The sequence below is a fragment of the Aptenodytes patagonicus genome, chromosome 7 (genome assembly GCF_965638725.1).
Source record: "Aptenodytes patagonicus chromosome 7, bAptPat1.pri.cur, whole genome shotgun sequence".
Taxonomy (NCBI): domain Eukaryota; kingdom Metazoa; phylum Chordata; class Aves; order Sphenisciformes; family Spheniscidae; genus Aptenodytes; species Aptenodytes patagonicus.
In genome coordinates this window covers 71,962,874-71,975,172 of record NC_134955.1, presented here as the reverse complement: position 1 = coordinate 71,975,172, position 12,299 = coordinate 71,962,874, and the positions used below count along the sequence as shown (strand labels likewise).

Here is a 12,299-nt window from a genome sequence, read left to right as displayed (position 1 = left end):
AAGGCCTGAAACACTCAACCTGGAAAAGAGGGAAGTGCTGATGATGGGGAAAGATGCTGCTGATTCCCCTTTCCCAGCAGAACCCCTTCTCTCTTTATCTGAGCTCTGTAATGAGCTAATTCCCGCGCTATGACGTGCGTTGAGTTGGCTTTGGGGAGAAGGTAGGATGAGGGTGGAGAAACTTGCATCCTCTCCTGCTGATTTTGTTTTCTCCTTTGCACATGGTACTTGAACTTCTAGAGTGACAGAGATGTTAGGGCGTGCTCAACCTCCCTCTACCGCCGTTGTGCTTTCCATGGCGGATGCGCTCCATGGCCACGTCCTTCCTAAACTGAAGGCATGAACCTGTTGATTGCCCTGGATCTAGCTCATTATTTTATTTAGTTATTTTTTTATCCTCAATCCTTCTTCTGTATTTCAGGCTGATTTAACAAATAACTATGCCACTCATCCAACCCGCTGCTCCGTAATGTTCCCGCATCCAGAGGGTTCTTCCCAGAGTACACACATATTCTTACTAGCCACAAAATTGATTGAGGGAAAAAATAACCTTGTTTTAAAAGACTTAATGGGACCTCATTTCTGGATTCATATAAATTATTTAGATTACCACAAACATGAATTCTGCAGTTGAGGAAAAAGCTATGTTTTACTGCACTAAAGAAGCTGTTTCGATGTTTGATTAGGTTTTTTTTGAACTTGGCAATTTTTCAAAAAACATACTCCGTTTTACTGGGTTTAACCTCTCTAACTTAACCCACGAAGGCCCCTGTTTCTTCCTAATTCTGTTAAAAAGCCATTTCTGTTGTGTGCCATATAAGAAGTTGTTTGGTTTATTAAAAAAAAAAAAAGTTCATCTTCTGTTAATATTTTAAGTGTTTCAGGACAGCGAATATTCCTTCTTGTACAAGTGTGAAACGCTTAACACAAAGCAGATATTACCCCACAGCTAATAATAAAACAGAATAAACAACAGCAGATTTTGGTCATCACTGCATCATGACCAAAGGTGGCAGTTCTTTTTGACACTAAAATCTGAAACTTTTTTCCTCTGATAATTTGTGCAAGCTCTGGAAAATAAATATTCATGGAAAAATTCACCTGCAAAAAAACCCCCACCTTCTGGATAACCTATATCATTTAAACATGCTGCACGTAAATAGCAGGGCTGTGCTGCCAGCTCCTTCAGGAAAGCAGCCGGCAGGATGGAGAAAAGGATTTTGCCTTGGTCTGTGTCGAGGAGAAGGGGCTGTGCTCTGCCCGATATCCTTCCATTTCATTTGGCATTTTGAGACTACCCGAAGTTACTGACATAATTAAAGTATTTGACATATCAGCTATGAAGTAGGTTCTTGACAACACGCTCATTTACATTTACTCCTCAAAGAAGAAGAAAGAAGATTCTCTAGCTATACTAAGACAGTGTTTTCTCCAGAAAACCAGCACAGAAGTTTTTTATTTGTTTTTGTTCTTGTTTTTGTTTTAATCAGATTTGACATTTAAATTCTGTTTTCCGGAGAAAGTGGCACCACTAAATACAGGTGAGTTTTCAGTAAAGCTCCCCTCACAGTCACATATTAAAACATCAAAACAAAGCAGCATTGGCTCTTAACTTTTTTTGAAACACAATTGTGTCACTCTAAGGAAAGAAAACCTGGGACATTTTCATGCCTGAAAATCTAGCTGCTACACCTTGAAAAATGGAAATGCCAGCACACCACTCCGGGGATGGTAAGTAACTCAGCATCTGACCCTGAACCCTTTTCTCTAACCTATCTCTAAACTTACCCTGTTTTCAGGAGCTCACAGACATCAGTTTTCCCCATCAGACAATGATGAGGTCACGGGGCTGATAACATTGCAGTGATAGACCCCAAATTTCTGCAGCGTGCTGGAACTTGACGTTCTCAAGAACACAGCACACATGGGCAAATGCAGCACAGCTGGAATTTAACAGTTTAAGCAGTAACCAAATTGAACAGAGAGCGGTACAAATGCTTGGGTTTAGTCTGGGTGGAGAGACTGTGCCTTCTTCACTGCTCCCGTTAGCTGTCCCGGCTGCACCGAAGACAGCTCAGATAGACCACCAACTTGCAGGCATGGTTTGACCATGGCCAGGACTCTCCTCTTCAGTAAAGCACATGGAAGAAATCGTCCCTCTGTCACTACGATATTATTAAAAGTGCATTTGCTTTCTGGGGAACAGACACATCCAAATCCGCGCTGATAATCGGACATGATCATTTCAGTGGGATCCTCACCCGAACACGAGACGTCGGCAATGATGCAATCCCTACAGTGGATCCCTACAGCTCAGCCATCTCGCGAGAGGCACAAAAGAGCACGTGGGTATCTCCAAACCAGTGTTACACCAGCTTCTTCCAGGGAGTCCCGTTCAGGAGGAAGAGCTGGGCTGTGCCAGCCGTCACGGATGGCTTCACTTCTCCGTGCTGCTGAGCACTCGCACATAGAATCATAGAATCATTGAGGTTGGAAAAGACCTCTAAGATCATCGAGTCCAACCGTCGACCCAACACCACCATGCCCACTAAACCATGTCCCTAAGCGCCTCATCTACACGTCTTTTAAATACTTCCAGGGATGGGGACTCAACCACTTCCCTGGGCAGCCTCTTCCAATGTTTAACCACTCTTTCAGTAAAGACATTTTTCCTTACATCCAATCTAAACCTCCCCTGCCGCAACTTGAGGCCATTTCCTCTCGTCCTATCGCTTGTTACTTCGGAGAAAAGACCAACACCCACCTCGCTACAACCTCCTGTCAGGGAGTTGTAGAGAGCGATGAGGTCTCCCCTCAGCCTCCTTTTCTCCAGGCTAAACAACCCCAGTTCCCTCAGCCGCTCCTCATCAGACTTGTTCTCCAGACCCCTCACCAGCCTCGTTGCCCTTCTCTGGACACGCTCCAGCACCTCAACGTCCTTCTTGTAGTGAGGGGCCCAAAACTGAACACAGTATTCGAGGTGCGGCCTCACCAGGGCCGAGTACAGGGGCACAATCACTTCCCTACTCCTGCTGGCCACACTATTTCTGATGCAGGCCAGGATGCCATTGGCCTTCTTGGCCGCCTGGGCACACTGCCGGCTCATGTTCAGCCGGCTGTCGACCAGCACCCCCAGGTCCTTTTCCGACAGGCAGCTTTCCAGCCACTCTTCCCCAAGCCTGTAGCGCTGCATGGGGTTGTTGTGGCCGAAGTGCAGGACCCGGCACTTGTCCTTGTTGAACCTCATACAGTTGGCCTGGGCCCATCCATCCAGCCTGTCCAGGTCCCTCTGCAGAGCCTTCCTACCCTCGAGCAGATCAACTGAAGTCAACGGGCTCTGCACTTGCTGACAACCACGAAAACAAGACAGCGGGTCTTGCTGGCATTGAATTGTTAAAAAAAAAAACAAAAGAAAAGGACAAAAAAGAAAAAAATATGCACTGTTCACCACTTTTGCATGGTTTTAACACCATTTTCCAAAACAGACATCACTGCGATAGCATCTTTGTCCAGGCTGTAAATCAGCAGTAAGGAGATGAAAATTCAATCCGAGGCTCTCAATAACACTACCCAAGAGAAGAAGATAAAGGGCAAAGGAAATCGGACCTAAGCCTCAGCCTTGCACTCCGGCAGATTTCAAAAGGATAACCATCAGAAAATTGGCCATTAAAGCAAAGTATCTGAGTGCCTGCTGACAGACAGGAACGCACCGCCGAATGACCCAGGGCCAAACTACCAGAAGTATCTCAGCGGTTCAGGAAAATGTCATAGCTAATCTCGAGGCAGATGAAGTATCTAAAAGCAATAAGTAGGTTAGTGTTCCATGGTCCAGAGCCAGCAGCCAGTCACAAACGACTCACACAAATTCAGGCAGAGAGTCCAAGCACCACTTTGATTTCAGAAATGTCCTCAGACAATGCGTACGTGCTCCAAGACGATTTGGATGTTGAAAAGTAATGATACTAAATTGTTTTATTTAAAGCAACCTTTATGACAGAATAATGAATTAGAAAAATAAATAACTTGTCTAACACTCAGAGAAGGTAAAATAGAGAATTTGGGGGCAGGGAGCAGATGGAGCACAGAACTGCAATGGAATACAGAAGGATCGGAGCATCCAAGTACCTGGCAGCACAAGTCAGCTATTATAAAACAGATTATTGTTTACGTTGTTGGCATATTTATGTGGACATTCTTTGACCTCATGTGACTTATTTTCCATACTCTGAAACTAGCGTGGGCCATGTGGGGAGAACAGAGCGGAGCAGGGAGAGGATGAGACGGGTGAGAGCGAGGAGACAAGAGGACGACCTGCCGCAGTCCCCCTCCGCTCTTCATCCTTCTGTCTCTCCCATTGTTCAAGAACTAAATTTGGCTTAAGCTGGAGGGAAAGGATATAAAGTGCCTAACAAATGCTCTAAGGGAGAAAATGGCTAAATTGAATTTTCTCATAACGTGGCAGAAAGCTGGTGAAGACCCGCTCTGCCACTCTGCGCTGCCCTCCAGCAGCGGCCCCTGGGGCACCCAGCTGCAAAGACAAGCCCTGCTCTGCATTAAGATGATAAAATGACAAAAAACAAACTTGGGAGGAAAAAAAAAAGCAAGCTGAAATAAACAAACAGGAATAATAAGACTGAAGAGAGGATCTTTAGATTAAAAATTAATGGCACTTAGCTAACAGGCACTAACACATTGCTGCAGGGCTCCCGCATACCCGTGCAGGGACTTGCTCGAACAGAGAGGACGCAGAGGACGGATGCAAGAAGTCATTGGGGAGATATCACAGTATTAGAGAAGCAGATAGCATAAACAGGGAAGATTTTGATTAAAACAACCCAAACCACCAACCCTCAAGCCCTCTGGTGCTGACTCTATATGACAAATTTTGAATTCACCAAAGTGGATCAGTTTTCTTCAGATTTCAGTCAAACCAGGGTTTTACCCTGCCAAAAATATCGACAGTAAACGGTTTGGAGGAAAAATGTCACATATTAAAAGAAAAAGATAAATATTTAAAAGAACAAAGCAAATATAATTCCTTAATTCCCACTGAGGGAAATGTGTATAAGAGAAACAGAAGTGTGTCTACCAAGGAGAATATTTGATTTATTCTAAGAAAAGAAAATGTCTGTATTTCCAGCACAGCACTTGCCTTTCCCATATAAGCTTCCTAAAAGACCAACAGCTGTTGGTCTAACCTGCCCCGGTAACACGCCTGTGACTGTCATTTACCATTCTGCTCCAATTTTTAAAATTAAAGGGACACTACCAATTGAACTGCACAAATTTTTGTCCCAACCAAACGGGCTTTAATATTGCTAATACAGAAACACTTCACAGTGTAGAATGGGAAGAGAAAAAAAGGAAAAGTATTTTTACAGATTTCATTTTTCATCAGCACCTTGTGTTAATTGACCCAGGACAGCCAGCTATGCAGTCAGTGTCCCTGTATATTCATTGAGGGCATCAGCAGAAGAGAGAAAAACACAGCTTTAAGCCTGAAAAATATAACTGGAAATGTTCCTATTAATGAGAGAGGGTGAGGGACAGGCCTCAGTATATGAAATTATTGTAATCTGATTCTTGAGCCTGATTACCTTTCAAGTATATGCCTGCCTTTAAGTCACGACCAGGCAGCAGTCAGTGATTTGAGGGGTTGAGTATTTTCAGCATGGGCAGGTGCATCCATCCCGGAGGATGCAGGGAACGGAGCAGGAATCCTGCCACCTCCCAGCTCGGGAAGCTATGAAGCCCGTTTGGCAATGCTGAACCTTTCCACATTGACAAGCTGACACGATTTCCTCCAAGGTCTCCAAGGAAAGAGCCAAGGAGCTCGCCTGCAGTAGCTGCCAGCAGAGCCTGCACTACAGGAGCACAGCCACCGTCCTCGAACAGGGGTAGGTAAGGCTTTGACCACCGGCCGGAGGCTCATACCCTGGGTAAAGTAACAGCATGATTACCGCAAGGCTCTCCAGACAAAGAATTAGAGCATAAAATCATATTATTACTCCCCACTTGCGCGTGTTTGAGGCTCGCAGGTTCGTCTGGCAGAAGCCGTCCTTTCGGTGGGGGGAGGACAGTAGTGTCACAGAGCTAATTGAGGAACGCTGCGGTGTTAGGAGGAATACTCAGGCCGTGTTTGCTTCAGTTCTGGGTTATAGCTTTGTTTAGAAATTAGCATAAAATGAATTGGCACACACCTCAAATGGGTCAAAATCCTACTTTTTGGTATTTCTGCCAGAGACCTGGTTTTGCCCCTAAATTATGATTACTGAGTTCCCTAGACAGCCCCCTAAAACTGAGAGTGTGTGAAGAGCTGGTGCTACTAGAAAGACAGGATGGTCTTTTATAGCTTTAAAACTTACCAAAGTAATGAAAATATTCATTTAAACTGCGCATGCATACATCTCATTGAGAAAAAAAAAAGTGAGTAATTGTTTTCAACTCACCAGTTAATCTTTCAGTAGTTTAGGAAGACTATTCTGAAATATTTTAGATAGGTAGATTATTCTTGATCCCTGTGTATCTACTTCCAGACTTGCCAATGAGCTTTCCTAATGTGTCCGTGTCATTGTACTCATCCGAGAGCTATTACCAAAAAAACCGAACTGGTCAACCGAAACTCAGACAAATAACCCAAAGCCCAAAGCAACTGCTAGCAGTTATTGGCTGGAACAATGAGGAGGAAGAAATGGTTTTGGAAAAAAACCCAAGTAACTATTGCGAGCAAGGGTTCAGTAACGCCCAGCATCCCTTGGCCACTGCTAGGGACCTCCCAGCCGCAATGACACTGGTGCCTGGCACTAACAGCTACAGGTTCCTGGGACATGGAGAGGAAAACTGCTGAATTCAAAGCATTTGTAAAGAGAAATACAACACACAGCTCCTGCACGTCCCTCCACCAGTTCGGACACTGGTCAATTGTTCCACGATGAGCAACCACGCAGTGAGGAACAGAATTGACATTAGAGGCATTGCCATGTCTTCCAGCCAACACACCCACAGTTCAGCTCATGAAAACTGCGCCGAGTTACTTGCTTGGGAAGTTGCCTTCACACTGACAAAAAAACCACTGTAGAGTGAAAACAGTTCACTGGCAAAATCCTGGCATTTTGGGATTGTGCAGGTAAAAAGAGTACAACGAATCTGCTTCCAAACAAGCTTTCTAAAACAGGATTTTTGCTTGTTGCTTTACATGAATCCCATAGAGTTTCTAAGAAAAAAAATTAAAATGGGAAGCTACAAATAATATACACTTCTGTCCCTCAGTTCAGTGCAAAAGGCCTTCCCTAATAAAAAAGGATTAACGAAGCCATAAAACTTTAAATGGCAGAACACTCTTTAATTCAGCTAACAGGGCCATGGAGAAGAACCCAATACCCTGCAATTTCAAGTGTCTGCAATTTATTTTAAGATGATGCCCTTGTGTCAAAAGCATCCCGGCTTTCACAAAAGGCTGGATGGTAATTCAGCTATGATTTCAGCTCGATCCTGCACAGACCACAGCGATACCGTGTATGGTGCCAAGGGCAAAGAAGAAACACCGAGGCAGAAATTTCTGAGTAAGTTTCCAGCAAGGATGCTCTCGCAAGGCTACACGAGGAATCGCACAGCTCCTACTGGGGATGGATGCTGGGATCACACAGAAGGCATGATTCAGTGTCCAGCTCTTCAGATTCAAATTTCCTAAGGCATGTGGGAAAGGAAGGCAGGAGACGGGAGATCCTCAAGCAGACGGAGCGGACAGCCCCAGCTAGACTGGGGACACGGGCGGGTAGGTGCATGCTCCCAGGTTTGCTCACGGTGTGCTCTGCTCTGTCTTTAATTCAGTAACACCAGTGAAGCTCCGAAGAAAGGGAAACCTGTGGTCATGCTGGTAGCTAACAATTATAACCTACGTAATTATGAGCTGATTGGCTTGACCTTGCTCTCGGTCAGAAGCACCGAAAGTGTGATGCAAAACTGGGTAAGTAAATAATTAAAGATTGTCTCGTTAATTAATGCAATATTTTATGGTGAAAAAATTCCACAAAAGAGAACAACACAAAATCAATATTCAAAACTATTTGCTCAACAGTGGGATCAGAAGTTAGTTGGTATAAGTAGCTACGTCAACATAAAGCCATTAGTAGCTTTGTTTAGTACTACCCAGTGTTATGATTACTACTTTAATTAGTATCTTACAAATTAATTATAACATTGTCAAGACAGCACCATAAATGATGGACAGACAGATTTCACGATGTAACTTAAGCAAGGAATCATGCAAGGATGTGTATCTGGCCCTTTCAAACACACCGATTAAACAGCTGCAAGAATTTGAGAGGTCCCTTCCAACCCAAACTATTCTATGATTCTACGATTCTACGAAACAAAATATTGTTTCCCTTACTTAAAAAAAAACCTCTTTGGACAGCAACTTTTGTGAACAATTCAGCCTGAGGCAGCCACCAGCATAGCAAATTTCAGCGCAAGTGGTTAAAGCTTGCCGAAGTTAGAAGCCGCTGAAGGTAAAATGTTATGCCGAGACTTGCCAGGTAACCTCAATTACGGGTAATCTTAATCCTAAATAGCTCCCCAGGTGCACAGAATATTGCTAAACAACCCCCGCTGCAGCACCAACCCTTCTGACAGCAACGCAAGGGCTTGCTTGGTCAATCTCTTGCATGCTGGGAACCTAGAAAATACAGAGTTCAACCTCCCCTGACTTGAAGAGACCCAAGTTGCTGCGAGAAGGGTGTCCCTGGGGTGGCCTGGGCTGGCAGGAGCCAGGGTGCGACCCAGGGAGGGCTCCAGGTCTGCCTCTGGAGGAGCCCCCGCCACCAGCAGCAGCCTCTCCGGGGAGGGGGACCATCCCTGGGCTTACCCAGCCTCTCCCTCCAGCACTCAAATCCTTCCTCCGCCTGCATGGAGGCTTCTGTGCCATTCGTGACATTTTGTGCATCTATTTTTTTTTTTTTCTCCCCTATTTGCTTCCAGCCTTGGCAGGGTTTTAATGACACGCTGCTGGAAATGTACTTTTTGTTTCTCTTTGGATATGATATGCACTAGCAACCACTGAATAAAATATATACATAGTGAAGCTGCGAGTAGCACGAACTCAACTTTGCTTTCCCACAAATACAATTTTGCTTGTATGTTTGTATTTATTTTTAAGACAATAGCAGGTTAAATCTGCCTCAGATTGGCCCACCTGATATAAACCAACCCCCTTTTCCACATGTGATTTATTTTGCTTGCATCTTCTCAAATCTGGCTCAAAATACAAATGTAATAAGAGCAGGTTTTACAAACTCTAGGGCCAGTATAAATCTTTTCATCCAGGCTGCTTTTAATACTGTACTGAAAACCTTTCTCTTAGCATACCAATGCTTCTCTGCAGCCCCTGCAACATGAGCATTGCAGCACACTGCTACTACATGAAAACCTGGAAATAAACCCAACTAAAAATGGGCTACCACAACTCCCATTATTCCACCCAAAAGAAGAGCTCTCCACTATCACCAGATTCCTGCCACAGGGTTATTTATTTGGCTTTTTTCTCCATGCACGTGCCTGAGAAGTGACCCATTTCTTTTCTGTATTCACATTCCCGGTGAAATGTAAGCCTCCTTTTTAACCACTTCGTCATTTTTCTTCTGCACATTTTCAGTTCCCCAGTGCTTTAAGTTTATCTGTCCTGATGAGACTTGGGACCAGAATACAGCTGCTGCTCTTTCCTGAGAGCAATTTCAACTCCACATGTCAAAGAATATATTTACTAAATATGCTGGTTTTAACCTTAGAAGACTGAGGAAAGCATGGAAATCATAACCCAAAGTGTTACTCTGAGCATCCTTAATGCAACCAAACAGCATAAATTCGCATAATGGTATAAACTAAAAACGAGCAAGGCACACAGAGGGATGCGAGACAGTATATCATGAAACCATTTTAGTACTAATTTTCGGTTATGTGCCTTGCTTTGGCATGGTAATAAATCACAGACAGCCACTCAGATTTCCCCAATCCTGGCAAAGTAATTGCCTTAGAATAGGTTTCCACAGTCTTAGGTCCAAGCAAGAATGAATGAGGTCCAATGAACAGTAAATTGAACCGCATTTACTCATTTGAGGAAAAAGACTGTTTTCTCTGGTTTCCTTCGGAGCCACCTTTTGGATTAAACTCCAAAGATTTGGAGAAGTCGGTGCCTGTGAAAATACCTCCATGCAGGCTCTGAATGATAAGTCAGCCAAAGGCTAGACTACATTTTGAAAGAAGCAAAGCCATCAGTCACTGGGGTGCTTGCTGCGTTCCCACCACATTTGTGCCGCGCACCGCTGGCCCGATGAAATGCTCGCCAATGAGAGGCCATTCAACTAAGTCCAAAAGAGAAAAAAAAAGGATCCAAATGAAAGCAGGCCCACATTTTTTCCTATAAAACAAAATTTTACTGAAAAATACTGGGGAGCTGAATCGAATTGTTTCCTTTATTACCAGGACAGGTGTGTGTGGAGCGTCTACCCTGATATCCAGGACTTGTGCAGAGCAGGGTCCCTGAGAGGTGCTCTGCAGCTCATCCATTAAATCCACACCCTTTCTGCTGGTAGCAGTGAAGCTGATAATAACGCCCATTTTCCTAAACAATGGCAGGGTTCAGGGAGCTGCCAGGCTGCCAGCAACCCAAAAGCAAAACCTCATTTAGATTGGATTGTAGCTGGACCCAAGTCGGTTAAACAATAATAAAATCCCAACTAAGATGGGGGATCTTTCCTTCTTAGACAGCTCTCCTCTACATATTCTGAATTTCTTGTTTGTTGGTTTCTTTTCCCATCATTCCATTTCAAGCAGCTGATGGGAGGGATTTTGAGCTGAAATAGGGCTACTTCTCCAACGTCCTTAGGGAGGCTGGGGCTGCTCATGCTGACCTCCAGAGAGAGCCCACACAGGGTGGGTGGCTGGACGCCCTCTCAGCTGGTGCAGAGGCACAGGGGGTTCCTGACCCACCACAGACCTTGGGAGGAGATGGTTCACTTAATAGAGATGCTTTTTTCCCTCCAGTGATTCTAAAAAGTGCCTGGACAACCAGCCTAGAGGGATGGGGAACCTACAGCTGATGTGACTCCAGCGACCAGAGAACCTCAGCTTGGGCACAACATGTGCTGCAGGCATGGGGTGTTGCAGGATCAGGCGGCTGAGTCTTCAAGTCATGGTAACTAATTTCCAACAGAGGAAGAATCAAGACTTGCATGTCTATAAACACCCAGTTTAACATTCAGATCCAAGATACTAAAGATAAAAGACATATAAAGTTTGTCTCAATCCAGTGCATTAATAACACAACATGGGTAGATCATGGCAGGGGTTGCACATCCTCCCTGAGTCTGTGATCTTGTGTACTAACTTCACAAGGTCCTTTGCTTTTTGAGAAAGGGAACAAATTTCAACACCCCTCTGTACTCGGGTAGCTTGAAGTTGCTTGAGACTGTGGTCTGCCCACCCCGCTCTCCGAGCTCGCTGAGCATACCAAAGGAGAAGAGGAAATACAAGCCTTATTGCAAACTTCAGATGGAAGAAATCTGCTGCGTGATGATTCTCTCAGGCCTCTCTCAAAAGCATACTGACAGATGCCCGCAGAGAAGGCATATTTATATTTTGCACGTAAAAATCTTTATCCTTAAACCACTGAAATAAGCTAAATCTCTTATTTTCTTACCAACTCCCCAGAATCCAAACCAGATGCCTTAAGCTATGATTTTACTTCGAGGGATATATCTCTTTGGTAACTTGTTAGCTGAAGCAGGAATAGCATTACCCAACGACACGCAAACCTGCAGCACGCTCAAGTCCATCATCTCGGCACAGCAAGATACCGCCAAGCCTACCTGTCACGAGGAAGCTGCACCGGCCAGCGCCCGCTTCATTGATGATGTTGCAGTTGTAGATGCCGTAGCTGTCACGGGAGAGGCTGCTGATGGTGTACTCGGTGGAGTCCTGCACGTCGAACTGGCCGGTGCGCAGCAGCTTGCTGCCCAGGCGCCACTCGTAGGTGAGGACCCGGGTGGGATACGCCCTCAGGACCCGGCAGCTCATGGTGATGCTCCGGCCTTGGCCTTGCCGAATCTCCAGAAAGGTGGGCTCCACGGCGGGGGGGTCTGCGGGAGACAGGAAGGGAAAGCAGGAGATTCGTAAGCGAATTAGCATGAGAGACAGAATTAACCCGGCACTGCTGAAAGGCTGGGGCACCACAGCATAACCCAGCATCCACAAGAGGGGAACTCGATAATGGTAAGTATACAACCTCGATAGATACCGATCAG

The 12,299-nt window shown here is 45.0% G+C and overlaps 1 protein-coding gene across 1 annotated transcript in view; it reads right to left on the bottom strand.

Moving 5' to 3' along the window:
• MDGA2 (MAM domain containing glycosylphosphatidylinositol anchor 2) overlaps positions 1-12,299 on the bottom strand; it is a 397,387-nt gene that overhangs the window by 75,023 nt on the left and 310,065 nt on the right. Inside the window, exon 9 of the mRNA XM_076345813.1 lies at positions 11,865-12,134. Within this exon, the coding sequence (XP_076201928.1) occupies positions 11,865-12,134 (270 nt within the window). The remainder of the gene's footprint in view (positions 1-11,864; positions 12,135-12,299) is intronic.